Below are 14,311 nucleotides of genomic sequence, written 5' to 3' on the forward strand. Positions count from 1 at the left end.
CTAAGTTAAGGGTTAGTTAATGCACAGTTAATTAATTAACAGTTAACTAATGTGTAATTTACTAATGGTGTTCATGTTAACTAAGGTATTAATTTATACATTATTTAATCGTTTATAAAGATGACTATTAAATAATGTATAAATGAATCCCTTAGTTAACATGAACACCATTAGTAGATGATTACCAGACACATTAGTTAACTGTTAATCAAGATAACTTAACTTAGTGATCCTTATTGTAAAGTGTTACCGATGAAATCACCTGACAGAGGAAAAATATATGAGAGATTCATGGAAATGAATTACTCTTCCTAAATCTGCGATCACATGATTCATTTTGTGTATGGTTACCTACATACAAGGGTAACTCATCTTACCCACAGGCTCAACTTACCCCGTTCTCCCCTACTGCAGCAGCAGCCCTGTGAAAGATGTGTGTGCTGTGTGTGTGTTTGTCCTGCAGGGGTCACTTTGGAGAGAGAGCAGGACTCTCCTCTGCCCGTTCCCCTGGTCATCCTGCCCTTCATGAAGCACGGAGACCTGCGCCGCTTCCTCATCGCTACGCGCTATGGGGATATTCCTATGGTGAGATATGTGGCATTTGGCTATGGGCTTGGGACCCAAAGAAGACAGATAAATCATCTTTGCACTAGCTTTTACATTTGTTTGCCAGGCCGCATTAAAGGAATAGTTCACCCAAAAATGAAAATCCTGTCATCATCTCCTCCCCCTCATGCCAGTTGAAACACAGGTGAAGTTTGTCCATATAACACACAGGGAGGCTGCAGCACAACTCCATAGCAGCCTTCTCCAAAACAACTGAAGTCAGTGGGGACCAGTTCTTCAGAGTTCCAAAAAGACCTACAGTATATTTACACCATCATTTAGTGCAAATCTGAACTACAGCTGATTGATTTGCAACAAATAATGGTGTATAGGTCTTTCTATTCACAGTGTGATTGTTTGGATGTTTTTGTTGTGGAACTCTAAAGAACAGGTCCCCATTGACTTCAGTTGTTTTGGAGAAGGCTGCTACCAAGTTGTGCTGCAGCCTCCCTGTGTGTTATATGGACTAACAAATTTCACCTGTGTTTCATTTGGCATGAGGGTGAGTAGATGATGACAGAATTTTCATTTTTGGGTGAACTATTCCTTTAAAGGAATATGACACCTTCGACTCACTTTTTCTCAGCTGTTCATGGCAACATTAGGATGAAACGACAATACACCACATAATGCTTTTTTTCCCCCTGGATTTTCTGTGCAAATCCCAATTTACTGTCACCAAAAACCTTTGACTGAATAGTGTCGTTTCGGTGGTTCGCACAATTTTACACATCATCATCTTGCTACAGTCTTCCCCACTCGCCCACCCCTCCTCTTTCCCCCCCCCCGCTCCTCATGCATTTTTCAGCATTACACAGGCGGAGAAAGGCTCAAACTGAGGGCATCGTGACCCTCTGATGTGAGCAGTGAAGAACATTGCACATCCCTTTTATTCATTCAAGTCTATTTTTCCACACGTCAAATAAACTGCAGAATACACCAATATCTCCCTTCTCTCTCCCAGTTTGTGCCCCTCCAGAGTCTCCTGCGCTTCATGATCGACATCGCGGCGGGGATGGAGTATCTGAGCTCCCAGGGCTTTCTGCACAGAGACCTGGCTGCGCGCAACTGCATGTGAGTCCATCGGAGGGCGCCACTGAGAGAGCGAGAGAGAGAGAGAGAGAGAGACATGGACGAGGCATGGGGTGGGGGGTAGGGGAGGTGGGGGGAGATGCTGAAATCAAGGCCTCCTTGTCCAGATAAGACTGCGTCTCTGTCCCAGGCTATTGGTATTCAACCGTGGCTCGTATCTGGGAAAGGAAGCTGCAGATGTTTCAATGAAGTCGACCGAGGGCCTCGGAGGAGACGGCGGGGGCGGCGGAGAGATCCAAGATATATCGGGACGGTGTCAGAAACATAAGTCTGATTTTGTTCTTTGATCCGACTCAAAAGAGCCTCGCCTCAGTCGGTGCCGATTATGCAAATGCACTCTTTTTCCTCGCTAAAAATATAATCATCTCTGTGTCAGAAATCTAGAGATGATGTTCTTAAAGGAAGCATCCACCCTAAAATACTTTATTTTCTTATTCTTATTTTCTTATTCCCATGGATAACTGGTCACACTGTGTATGTATGTATAAATACACATTCAAATTTCAATAGCTCATTTTGCACTGGAGGTCACACAAAAAAAATGTTTTCTCAAATATTCTAACCACAAAAGTGTAAATTGTTCTTTCTCTTCCAGCAATCACAAATTTATTAATTCATGTGTTTTTATATGTTTGCTTTACAAGTTATCGTAGGTGGAAAACTGAATATCCACTAGGGCTGGGCGATTTGGTTGAAATCAATATCATGATAATGATAAAGATTTTTCTCGATAGCAATATATATCACAATATAGTTCATGTATGCAAAATCATGTTAAATAATCAAATTAATGTTCATTTCATTGAACCGAATGGTAATGTTAGGTGGTGTCAAACAGAACTGAAATTTTCAAATAATATTCCTACCATACCTCATTTTATCAGAGTTTTTAAGTAAAATTTGCTTGTCATCATCACTTTAGACAACAGAAATGTGTCACGATATTAAAATATCTTCATATCATCACGATATGATTCCACTGAAAGACGATAAACGATAATATTGAATTATCGCCCAGCCCTAATATCCACCAAATGTCCAATATCCAATATCAAGCTAACTTTATTCCAGTCACATAACCAAGGAGGTTTAACCCACAGCTGAAAGCAGCAAGTTCAAAGGCATTCTGGGAAACGTAGGAAATCACTTAACTGAAGTAGAAGTAGATAAAGCAGGTTGAGGGAAAGTGTGTACAACATCACAAAATATGACAGATTGATGGATTATGATACATAACAGTGTAAGAGTATCTGAAGATGGATTCTTCCTTCAACAATTCTTAAGTGAATGAAGTCAGTGAAGTCAAATTGTTTGATGGTATAGAGTTTTTATAACCAAAATGACGATTTATGATAAAAAAAAAACAGAAGCCCCAAACAGAAGAATTTACTATTACACATTCTACATTTGTCTTCTGCAGGCTTGGGGATGACCTTAGGGTGTATGTGGCTGACTTTGGTCTGTCCAAGAAAATCTACAGCAACAACTACTACCGACAGAAAGTGGCCATCCGCGTGCCAATCAAGTGGATGGCCATGGAGAGCCTGTCGGAGTCCATCTACACCACCAAGAGCGACGTGGTGAGTTTCGGTATCGGCGACTTAACATGACGATCCCTGAATCTTTGAATTCGTACACGTGTCTTAACCCGTCCCCTGTCCTCTCAGTGGTCCTTCGGGGTGACCATGTGGGAGATCGTGTCCAGAGGGAGGACTCCCTATCCCGGAGTCCACAACCACGAGCTGCTGGACCTGCTGCTGTCCGGCCACAGGCTCAAACAGCCAGAAGACTGTGACTCCAAACTGTGAGTTCCCATACTAATTCAGCGGTACATCACTTGTTGTTTCTTATGCATTTTGACACTGTTAGATATCAATCTGTGATGTTCCATGCATTCCAGCAGTTATTTTGCGATGTGTTGTCATTTACTTTTTTGGCGAACAACCCCCAGAGAAGGGGGTTCTCTGTGTTATGTATGTGTATGTGGAGAGAGCGATAGCAATAACGTAGTAAGAGCAAGAGAACGAGAGTCGTTCCAGTCGAGAAAAAGCAAGAGTTGCACCCATTAGTCAAAAGGCAATGGGCCTTTCCCAATTGGTTCCCCAACCACTACCACTACCACAGTGATTGGCTCCTTTAGACAGTTCTAACTTGAACGTTATTAGAGGTCCAAGCACATAGTGCTAGAACCCTATTTGCTGGAATTATTCTGCTTCTTTCTTCCTTTCTTTCTTTCTTTCTTTCTTTTTCTCTGCTAAAAGTATCTGCAGCTCAGAAACCATAAGTCCTACAGCAACCATATTTGACAGATAACCCTAACCCTAACCCTATGGCCCACCACTACTCAGGCAAGGCAGCCCATGCACATTGGCCAGATGGTGGCGCTCTAACAAATAACTTTACGTTTTGGCCAATAACTTCTGAACCGTGTGTTGTAGACTGAAAATTCTTGTGTTCCTAGATTCTTTGGAATGTGCCGAGTCCAACCCATATATCACTTTCAGTGTCCACCATATTGCGTTGTCCGCCATTAAAGAAACACTTTTTTCGCAATTCCTCCTAGGCCATTCATCCAATTCACATGAAATTTGCTGTGGAGAATCTTGGGACCGTCCTCTTTCAAAGTTGTATAAAGGTCATTGATAGGTCAAATGGTTTGGCTTTTATCGACCAATAAACTTTTGACGAAACACGCAGTAACACTAAATTGGCCATAACTCATTAACCATTCATCTAATCAAGGCAAAATTTGAAACACAAGTTGAGAAGTCTTGCGTGAACACACCCACAAAAGCATTTTGAGCTGTACCACTAGTGGGCGCTACAAATGCAAAAAGTTCATATCTCATAATTGACTGCAAAGATTTTTATGAGAATTTTTACACATATTCTAGGATGATGTCCAAGTCGATCCATGAAATTTGGTCATTGTTGATGAAAGTGGGCGTGTCTTATCGCATTATAACCAAATCTTCATTGGTATTAAAGTCACAACTTCAAAAATTTATTAAAAATCTTCCATATGTCCTAGAGAGCTGAAATTTTCAGAACATGTCGGCTGAAGTGAGATAAATCTTTCGTACACTGGTACCTCCCCCCGATTCTGACCTCGCCCCTCTGTTTATAGCAAAAACTGATTGTGATCCCACAGTGTTGTCCTCCTAAACCGTACGTTACAGGAAAAAAACAACATGATTTTTGAAATCACCATACCTTAATTAGTAAACAGCCCAAAAATTATAATGATATCTTGAAAACTGATATGAGATATGTTCAAGATAGTTTGATCAATCTTCATCAAACTAAATACAAATGATGTCTGGACTGTCAAGATGATGTCTGTAAAGCCATGTGTAAATTGATTAATGTGGCGCGCTAGTACAGTTATAATATTCTTTCTGAGGCTTTCAATATGGGTTGGACTAGCACCTGTGACCTATCACTTGTCCCTTTGTTTTGTTTCCCAAGGTCGTGAGTTCAAGCCCCTCATGAACTGTGACCATTTTGAAGTTTCATAAAAAGTAAATCAACACTAAATCACACAGTGCAGAAAACTCAAAGCAGGTGTTTGACATCATCTCTCAATGGCAAAATACCATGAATGTCATCACTGATTGGGGTGTGGCCAGACCTTTCAACCCATAGAGAGCAGTGCAGCAGCAGCTTTCTGGCCCGTGTGACTTAGTATTGTTTTATTCGTTAATGGAGAGCACTACAGTGTTCTATAAAGTGATTAGCAGTGTCAGTCTGTCAATCATAGGCTGCAGTATCACACTACTTCTCCCTTTAGTTAGTTTCTCCTCACAAAACCTGTAACAGGCGTTTGACTCAGTAGGTAAAGCCTCAGCCTTTCATGTGGAAGGTTGTGGGTTAAAATCCAGGCTTGTCCTTTCCAAAGTCATTACTCATCAAGGACATGTAATAGAAAGTTTGGCCGTTGTGAACAACTCCAGCAATGTGGTTGCGATGAAAAGATTAACTTGACAGAGTGTCTTTCTAGTTTCTATAATGTTTTGTCTATCCGTCTGTCTTATCAAATTGTGCTTGGACCCCTCAATCGCCGCTTATTTTGAATTCATATTGGGTAAGAACTCGGCTTCCCGGTTCACCGCCCTCGTACTGCTGTTTGACAGCTTGAGCAGTGTTAGCTCATAATTTGCTCCTGGTTTCTCCCCAAATATTTATTGGCAAACTGCGGCGCTGCCTCTGTGGCTTTCACTAATTGAATCGATGTGAGGCTCTTTGGTGCAGCAAGCTCTGAGAATCTGAGAATAATAACTTGTCAGAATGAAATGAAATGTCCTTGTAAATGTGTAAAAATATAACAAACCCTGATATTGTAATAATTGTTTCCCTGATAATTCAATAGATTATTACATTAACTAGCAATTGCTGTATGATTTTAAGGGCTTGCTTTTTTCATATCCTATTTTCACCACTTCCCCCCCTTCTTCTCATTCATTTCTCCTTTCTTCTATATATTTTTATTTTGGTAACACTTTACAATAAGGGTCACTAAGTTAAGGGTTAGTTAATGCTTAATAAGGGTTAATTAACAGTTAACTAATGTGTAATTTACCAATGGTGTTCATGTTAACTAAGGTATTAATTTATACATTATTTAATAGTTTATAAAGATGACTATTAAATAATGTATATATTAATACCTTAGTTAACATGAACACCATTAGTAAATGATTACCAGACACATTAGTTAACTGTTAATTAAGGGTTAGTTAATGCTTATTAAGCATCAACTAACCCTTCACTTAGTGACCCTTATTGTAAAGTGTTACCTTTATTTTTTATTGGAAACATTTGTTTTTTTGTTTTCATTATAGATTTACTTTTATATATAACTGCACATACTAATGCCTTTTTACTTTCATAAGGGTTCCACTATATTATACTGTATTGACATTTTTACATGTTTTTATACATAGCCTACCTATATTTTCTACACATATATAGCAAATATTTTTTAGACATAGCTATAATTATATATATGCTTATATTTAATGATATTATATAGGCTATATACTGCTTATTTTTGCACATTCCCCCTCTATTTAAGTGTTGAAATTGTCGACAGAATACGTTCACATAATTCCACAATTGTTTACTCTATTTTATTGCTGTTTTTTTTAATTGTTTTATTGTTTTATTATTCTCACTGTTTCTGTTTTTACTGCCTAGTAGTGCCTACCTTGTATTCTGCTGCAGCTTAATTTCATGAAAGTGTAATCTTATCTTTTTCTACCTCTCCCCACCATGTCCCGCCTTTGTCTACCTCCCTCTTGTCCCCAAACCTCAGCTATGGGATAATGCGGAGCTGCTGGGATAAGGAGCCGTCCCGCAGGCCTGGCTTCAGGGAACTGGGCGAGAGACTGAAAGGTGTCCTGTCGGAGCTGCCGGTGCTGGAGGCCAGCCAGGAGGCCCACTACATCAACCAGGGCCTGGAGGTCGCCGCTGCCGCCGCCGCTGTCTCCTTTCACGACCCGCACACAGAGCACGAGGGCGCGGTGGGGAACGTCTACCTGCCCGCTCCTGTGGGTGCTGCTGCTGCTGCACCCAGAGACAAGAGGGATGTGAAGGAGGAGGAGGAGGAGGAGGAGGAGGAAGAAGAGGGAGGCTACCTCCTGTGTATTACAAGTGGCTCGGCGGTTCGGGGGGATGATAAATGCTGAAAAGGACTCTGTTTTTCTGAGTTTTATAATATGCAATGCTGTATTAAAGTGGACTCTTGAATTGTGTGCATGTGTGTGTGAGTGAGAGAGAGAGTTCCACATATTCCTTTTTTGTAGGGTTAGACAAGCACTGGATGTGAGATGAAGACAATATTTTTTACTTTTGTTGTGTTAAAGTGTTATTCATTCACTTACCCCTCCCACATTTTCCCAGCTGGTCTGGGAACAGCTCACTTTTCTTCCCTCTTTGCTACCCCAGCATCCCGTTGTCCCTCAGCAAATAACACATGTAATAATAAATTGATGCTGTACTGCTGTATTTAACTTGCTGTTGCTAAATAAACTACAAGTCCCAGCATCGCACTCGTTCTAGATTTGTCCGTAGTGCCACGTAATTTTACGTCACTACCGCGCCTGCGCAGCCATCTTGTACCTCTAGCGAGCAACGGACACAGAAAGGAAGAAAAAAGGGAGGAAAATAAACCCGCATAACCCGAGGAAACAAGGATATGTCCGGTAGATTTAACCGTATATGAAATTATAAAGGTCGAGCACAGTGGAAGGACCAGGGGGCGGTAACAGAGACGGTAAAACAGCCATCTAAGTGCCTCAGACACCCGGACCTACAAGTCATCTTTTCGCTGGAGTAGGAGGAAGGAAGAGTCTAGTCGCCGACAGAAAAACACGTCCAGAGTCAAACCATGAATCCCGAATAGTGAGTTCAATGTTAACCATTCTGGTCTGTTATGACGTGTTCATTGCCGTCTTTCATCACAGTAGTGTTATTCTCACAATGTTGTACGGTGTGTGCTATAACAAAAGCTTTTATATAGGCTAGTCATACTGTCGGTAGGTTTAAGGCTAACGCTAGCTGGCTAGCTGGAACAGGGCGCGGACAGCTTCTTTAATGTGTCTCGAGCATGTTTTCTCTTCACGTCAGCTGACAGCTCGCTCGTGCCACACCGTAACGTTAGTGGGTCGACTCGACGTTTCTCAAGATAAAAAAACGGACAGCACGGTGTGGATTTGGGGTGAAAACGGCCTGAATGGTTTACGGTGTAAACGCTGATATGTAGTAGTTTTACCAGAAACGGGACGATAAGCGGCTAGCTGGTTAGTTAGCTTAGGTTAGATGATACCGTAGGTAAAAGATGTGGGGTGCCAGACCTGTAGCCCCGATACGTAGCCCACCTTTCTCTTTCTCTTTCGTGTGGAGAGAATGTCACGCCAAACTCTATTCACATTTTGGTACTGTAATATTGCCTTGCTTATCCACACCAGTACATACCTGGTAGAACATAACTTAAGACCTTTAACGAATCGTTTGGAGACGCTCATAAATTCTGCATACATCCAATACATCAAGTTGTTGTTATTTCAGTCAAATTTCAGCTTTTACAAATGGTCCCCTGTTATTGCCACGACTACCTTCCACCAAAGTACACCGTTGTGGGCGGTAGCGAGCAGTGTGAACCATTTCTAAAAAATAAATAAATTATAATTTATTGAAATAAGTGCTGCTTTGTGTATCGGATGTGTGCGAAATTGAAGAGTGGTTCCTAACATGTCCTGTTCTACGTTTTCTAAGTGTCTTTGCCGATAAGCAAGGCAGAATTAAAATGCCAGATTTTTTACTGGATTTTAGCGTTACTTTCTCTCCATACGAGAATGAAACGCATCGGGGCTAGTTGATACCGTAGGTATAACAGATGTGGGATGGGTGACCTGTTAGCCCTGAAATGAGAGGACACTCGCTTGTCACCGGATCCCCGGCTCGGTGCTGAAACGTCACACCGGCGCAGCGGCCGTCTTGCAGCCGGTAGGCCGGCAGCGAAATGCTAACGGCAGGCTTTCCCTTGAATTCCTATGGAAGCCGGTCTTACTAGCTCAACACCTCCACACCCCTTAGGAGACAATGCTGTTCCTCTGTTTATTTGGCTGAATATATCTTTTGGGCAAATATGTAAACACCCACCAATACAAATCAATTATATTTTAAGCATTAATTATTTTGTTTTCCTTAAAAAAACTTACATCAGGTTGATACTAGATGCCATAATATATACTAAGGATTTATATCGTATAGTCAGCTTTAGTCAGCTTATGTCATCTTAAAAAGGTGGGTAAACAGAGTGTTTATACTCCACTGCCAACCGGTTCAGTTTAATTGCCAATCTCAATCGCTCAGCTCAAGCATATCTTATGCACTTACTGGATGGACATGTGATTGGATGTTGCAATTAATGGTGACTGACTGACCCATCCCAGCGGCCTTCAGCATCAATCCACATCACAACAAGCCATTCTGGCCATGCGCAGTCGGGTCCAGGGGAATTGCAACACTCCTGTTACATCCAGTGTTTGTGATATAATGTCAGATGCACAAACTTGATAGGCAGTGTCAGGCTGCGATACACAGTGCGTCTCGGTTTCTGATGACACAGGAATAGCACTGGCGTTGCGCAATTCTCTACACCTGTCTGCGCTGTGTGTCAAAAGACATGTGAGGTTGTTTTGCTCTCAATGGAGGGTGGGTGGGGTGGTGGTGGGGTGGGGGGGTTGTGCTATAAATGTACTTGTCCAAATACATTTGTGAGAGCCCCAATTCTGTGAGTAAGGTCCGTGTCTGGAGCATGGCTGCAGTCAACATTTGCACACAGTCTGGACACTAGACCATAACACTGTCAACTGAGCTATTGTGTATGCAGTGAGGCAAGAAATGTCTTCTCCCCGGTCTGACCCAAATTCTTTTTATTTCAGTGACTATCTGTTCAAGCTCCTGCTCATCGGAGACTCCGGTGTAGGGAAGTCCTGTCTTCTACTTCGCTTCGCTGTAAGTAGCTCTGTCTCTTTCTAAGGTTGTTTTTTTTTTCCATCACCGTGAGGCTAAGCTTCATGTAATTGTTTTCTGTTCAAACCACAACCTCCGGTCTTTCCTCATTCTGCTCTTGGCTCGACCCCGTCTTGTTTTTCCTCACTTTATCTTCCTCCCTCCCTGTAGGATGACACCTACACAGAGAGCTACATCAGCACCATCGGAGTGGACTTCAAGATCCGCACCATCGAGCTGGATGGCAAGACCATCAAACTGCAGATTGTGAGTCTACACACACACACACACACACACATACACACACACACGCACACAGCCCTCTCCCTGACCCACAATGACCCTCATTCCAGTTCCAGAGCTTGGATCCAGCTATTGTTATCAAAACACACGAGAGGCTCAGTGTGTGTGTGTGCATTTTGTATTCAGACCAAGGTGTAACTGGATACTGTTTTGGTTAAAGGAACAGGCCGTGCCACTAGAAAGACATACAGTGTGTTACACAGACACAGCTCTCCCTCAAACACACAGGATGTTAAAGCCTTTGTTAGATTTTCAAACACACTGTAATTATGTTTCCTAGTTACATTACACACTGATAAGTCTAAACGCCTTGAGTTAGGTTCTCCAGTTGCACTTAGGCACTCATCACCATCATTCAGCGCTGTAGGTGTAGCGGTGTGAAAGCTAGATATCATTTGTTGTGATCAAAATTCGAACATTTTATTTAGAGCCTTATCCCTCTACTATCCAATATCAACCCAAACAATATTAGAGGCTGTTAGATTCTTCAAAAGGTTGTTGAGGAGGGAGTTGATGTGTATTGAAGAGAATTCATTGATTCAGATTCTTCATTGCCTGCGCTGAAACTGTTTGTTTTGTTTGATCGATTTCCAATCCTTTTCCCCTTCCCTTGCTCTCGTTATGTATCTTGTCTGTCTGCGTCTCTCAGTGGGACACCGCCGGTCAGGAGAGGTTCCGTACCATCACCTCCAGTTACTACCGCGGAGCCCACGGCATCATCGTTGTATATGACGTGACAGATCAGGTGGGTTGGCGATCTACATCCTGTTTCCTGTAGAGTTCACTTCAGCTGGTAGTTGCCACTTTTTGACTGGGGGGAAAAAATAGTTGTTATGCCTGGTGGGAAAGAACAGATTGCATGTTGGGTTCGCAAAGTCGGTGAACTTGCTCTTTCTGGCTTGTGATTGTTTGGTGAGAAGCAATGTGGAAAGCAGTGTTTCTATACAGGGATGTCCCGACTCCGAGCCGATGTCAAAGATCAGAATTGGACCCGATCAAAGCATATTTTGATTGATCCGTATCGACTACATGACGCCCAATCAAGTCCCAATCCATTTATTTATTATTTTCTCTCCACCACTTATGGCAATGAGGCGCATGGTATGGATGAGGCTATGATAAGCATAGACTGTAGAAGGAGGCTAGTCACCATCAGTGTAGAATTATTTTAAATTGCACACAGAAAGCAGCCCAACAGCTTCATGTAAGTAATGCTTGCAATGCAAATATTTTGAGGAGTGGCAGCAACTGAGCTGCTTTCACTGTTAGTGTAATGGAAAGATATTTATTTTTATACTTTAGTTTTTGAACATAGTAACAATGACAAAGATAAAAGAAATGCAGCCAGTTGCATTTGCAGTTGTTTAACTGAGTATTAAGTAGGGCTGGGCGATAATTCAATATTATCGTTTATCGTCTTTCAGTGGAATCATGTCATGATGAGATGAAGATATTTTAATATCGTGACACACATTTCTGCTGTCTGAATTGATGATGACAAGCAAATTTTACTTAAAAACTCTCATAAAATGAGGTATGGTAGGAATATTATTTGAATATTTCTGTTTTGTTTGACATCACACCTAACATCACCATTCAGTTCAATGAGATGAACATTAATTTGATTATTTAACGTGATTTTGCATACATGAACCATATTGTGATATATATTGATATCGAAAAAAAATCCTTATGATTATCGTGATATTGATTTTAACCATATCGCCCAGCCCTAGTATTAAGCTTATCTATCCTTGCTTGGTTTGGTTTTACTTACCGTTTCATATTTAGGATATTTTTTATTTCAAATTGTTTTCAATTGTAGGCTACAAAACATAATTGTTTCATGATTACGTCATTCCATAAACACACAATACACAAACACACATTGGTAGGCCCAACTGTGATGACTTGAAATCCATCAACAGACTATCAGACAACAATCATGTTCAGATTGTGTCCAGTCCCACATGACATAGAGCCTAGACCTAAATAATGATCAGTTTATTAATTCATGATCAGTTTATTGTAATATGACCTCAGCTCTCTGGCCCCCTAGTTGATCAGCTGCCTTCATTTCTTCTATGGAGAATACAGTTAGGTTTGTCAATTGCCCCTAAAATTTAAATTTTACTATGAATTGATTGAAATTTTAATATTAATGATAAAATTAATAATATGGGTACATGAAAGCAGGGCGCAGTGAACAGACAATGAAGAGATAGAGATTCTACCTGGAGTTGATGTACAACGTGATTTTTCTGTTCAGTTTCTTGAAAGATTTCGGTTGGCGTTCTGTTTTTAAATTTGTAAGAAGATAAAGGGCTGGGACTCAACCGTTATGGGTTTTTGAAGGCGGATACCAAATTGTATTCTTGTCAGGGTGGAAAATTTAGCTTAGCTTTATAGCACTTACTCTCGTTGTTCTCTCCTAACTAGAACCTTGCTTGTGTTGTATGAAAATCTCATGTGTAAGTCGCTTTGGATAAAAGCGTCTGCCAAATGTGAAATTGTAAATTGTAAAAGCATCTGAAACAGCATTTACACCATCATGGGACACTAACACTCTCCACTGAAACCCAGACTAATGATTTTTTTTAGAATTAGCAGCTCCTTAAGGCAAGGTGACTCACCCCATCTATTCAATGGTAGGAGAAACTCCGGGATACATTACTGTCTCTAAACGAAGAACTAATTAGAAAAACATTACTAACCAAGTAAATTAAATAAATACAATGTGCATTTCACTCCAGGTTTTTCATACTGTTTTTATGCAGCTGTGGTAGGGAGGAACCTCCATCATATCACAGTTGGACGGCAGTGATAAACAATAGACTTGTGGAAAGTGATTTTTACCGCACCATGATATAGTTTGATAGTGAACAGGTATTTTCGAAGTGATGCAGTTTGATAGTGTACAGGTGTTTTCGAAGTGATGCAGTTTGATAGTGTACGGCCACAGAGGAGTACAGTGTCTCACCCTGACTGACATAAATTTGCCTCTTGAAGACCATGGCATGGTCACACATAATAACTGTAGGGCTGGGCGATAATTCAATATTATCGTTTATCGTCTTTCAGTGGAATCATATCGTGATGATATGAAGATATTATATATATATATTTTAATATCGTGACACACATTTCTGCTGTCTGAATTGATGATGACAAGCAAATTTTACTTAAAAACTCTCATAAAATGAGGTATGGTAGGAATATTATTTGAATATTTCTGTTTTGTTTGACATCACACCTAACATTACCATTCGGTTCAATGAGATGATTATTATTAAGATTATTTCATGTGATTTTGCATACATGAACCATATCGTGATATATATTGATATCGAGAGAAATCCTTATGATTATCATGATATTGATTTCTACCATATATCGCCCAGCCCTAATTAACTGTGATGCTGATATTTCTTTTTGTCATTCTGCAGGAGTCCTATAACAACGTGAAGCAGTGGCTCCAGGAAATCGACCGCTACGCCAGTGAAAATGTCAACAAGCTTTTGGTGGGAAACAAGTGTGACCTGACCACCAAGAAAGTAGTGGACTACACAACAGCCAAGGTATGACTGACATCTGCCCACTCATCATGTCACTGCAGAGCCAGCAAGATGGAGTATATTCATTAGTGGCGTCTAAGGGTGCAGTTATACCTACAGTTGGTTTTCTTTGGTCTGAACCATAGTGGAAAAGTTTACTTGTGCTTGGTGTGAATGCACTTAGATGTGAGATGCTGATGGTCAAACTTTAGTTTATAGCGCACCATGATGCTCACAAA

The 14,311-nt window shown here is 40.9% G+C and overlaps 2 protein-coding genes across 2 annotated transcripts; both read left to right on the forward strand.

Annotated features, from left to right (window-relative positions):
• Positions 1-463: 463 nt before the first annotated feature.
• LOC139651267 (tyrosine-protein kinase receptor TYRO3-like) lies at positions 464-7,735 on the forward strand (the record flags this gene model as incomplete). The annotated part of the gene is made up of 5 exons (XM_071528123.1): positions 464-585; positions 1,571-1,680; positions 3,119-3,278; positions 3,366-3,502; positions 7,013-7,735. Coding segments are annotated over 5 exons (902 nt in total), but the record flags the coding sequence as incomplete, so codon positions are not given.
• Positions 7,736-7,818: 83 nt separating this feature from the next.
• Positions 7,819-14,096, forward strand: LOC139651266 (ras-related protein ORAB-1; the record flags this gene model as incomplete). The annotated part of the gene is made up of 5 exons (XM_071528122.1): positions 7,819-8,100; positions 10,146-10,218; positions 10,387-10,482; positions 11,168-11,263; positions 13,965-14,096. Coding segments are annotated over exons 1-5 (411 nt in total), but the record flags the coding sequence as incomplete, so codon positions are not given.
• Positions 14,097-14,311: the final 215 nt, after the last annotated feature.

The sequence above is a fragment of the Centroberyx affinis genome, unplaced genomic scaffold (assembly GCF_046629955.1).
Source record: "Centroberyx affinis isolate AG114_WGS23_722 - 3 ecotype Tasmania unplaced genomic scaffold, CSIRO-AGI_Caff_v1 ptg001620l_1, whole genome shotgun sequence".
Taxonomy (NCBI): domain Eukaryota; kingdom Metazoa; phylum Chordata; class Actinopteri; order Beryciformes; family Berycidae; genus Centroberyx; species Centroberyx affinis.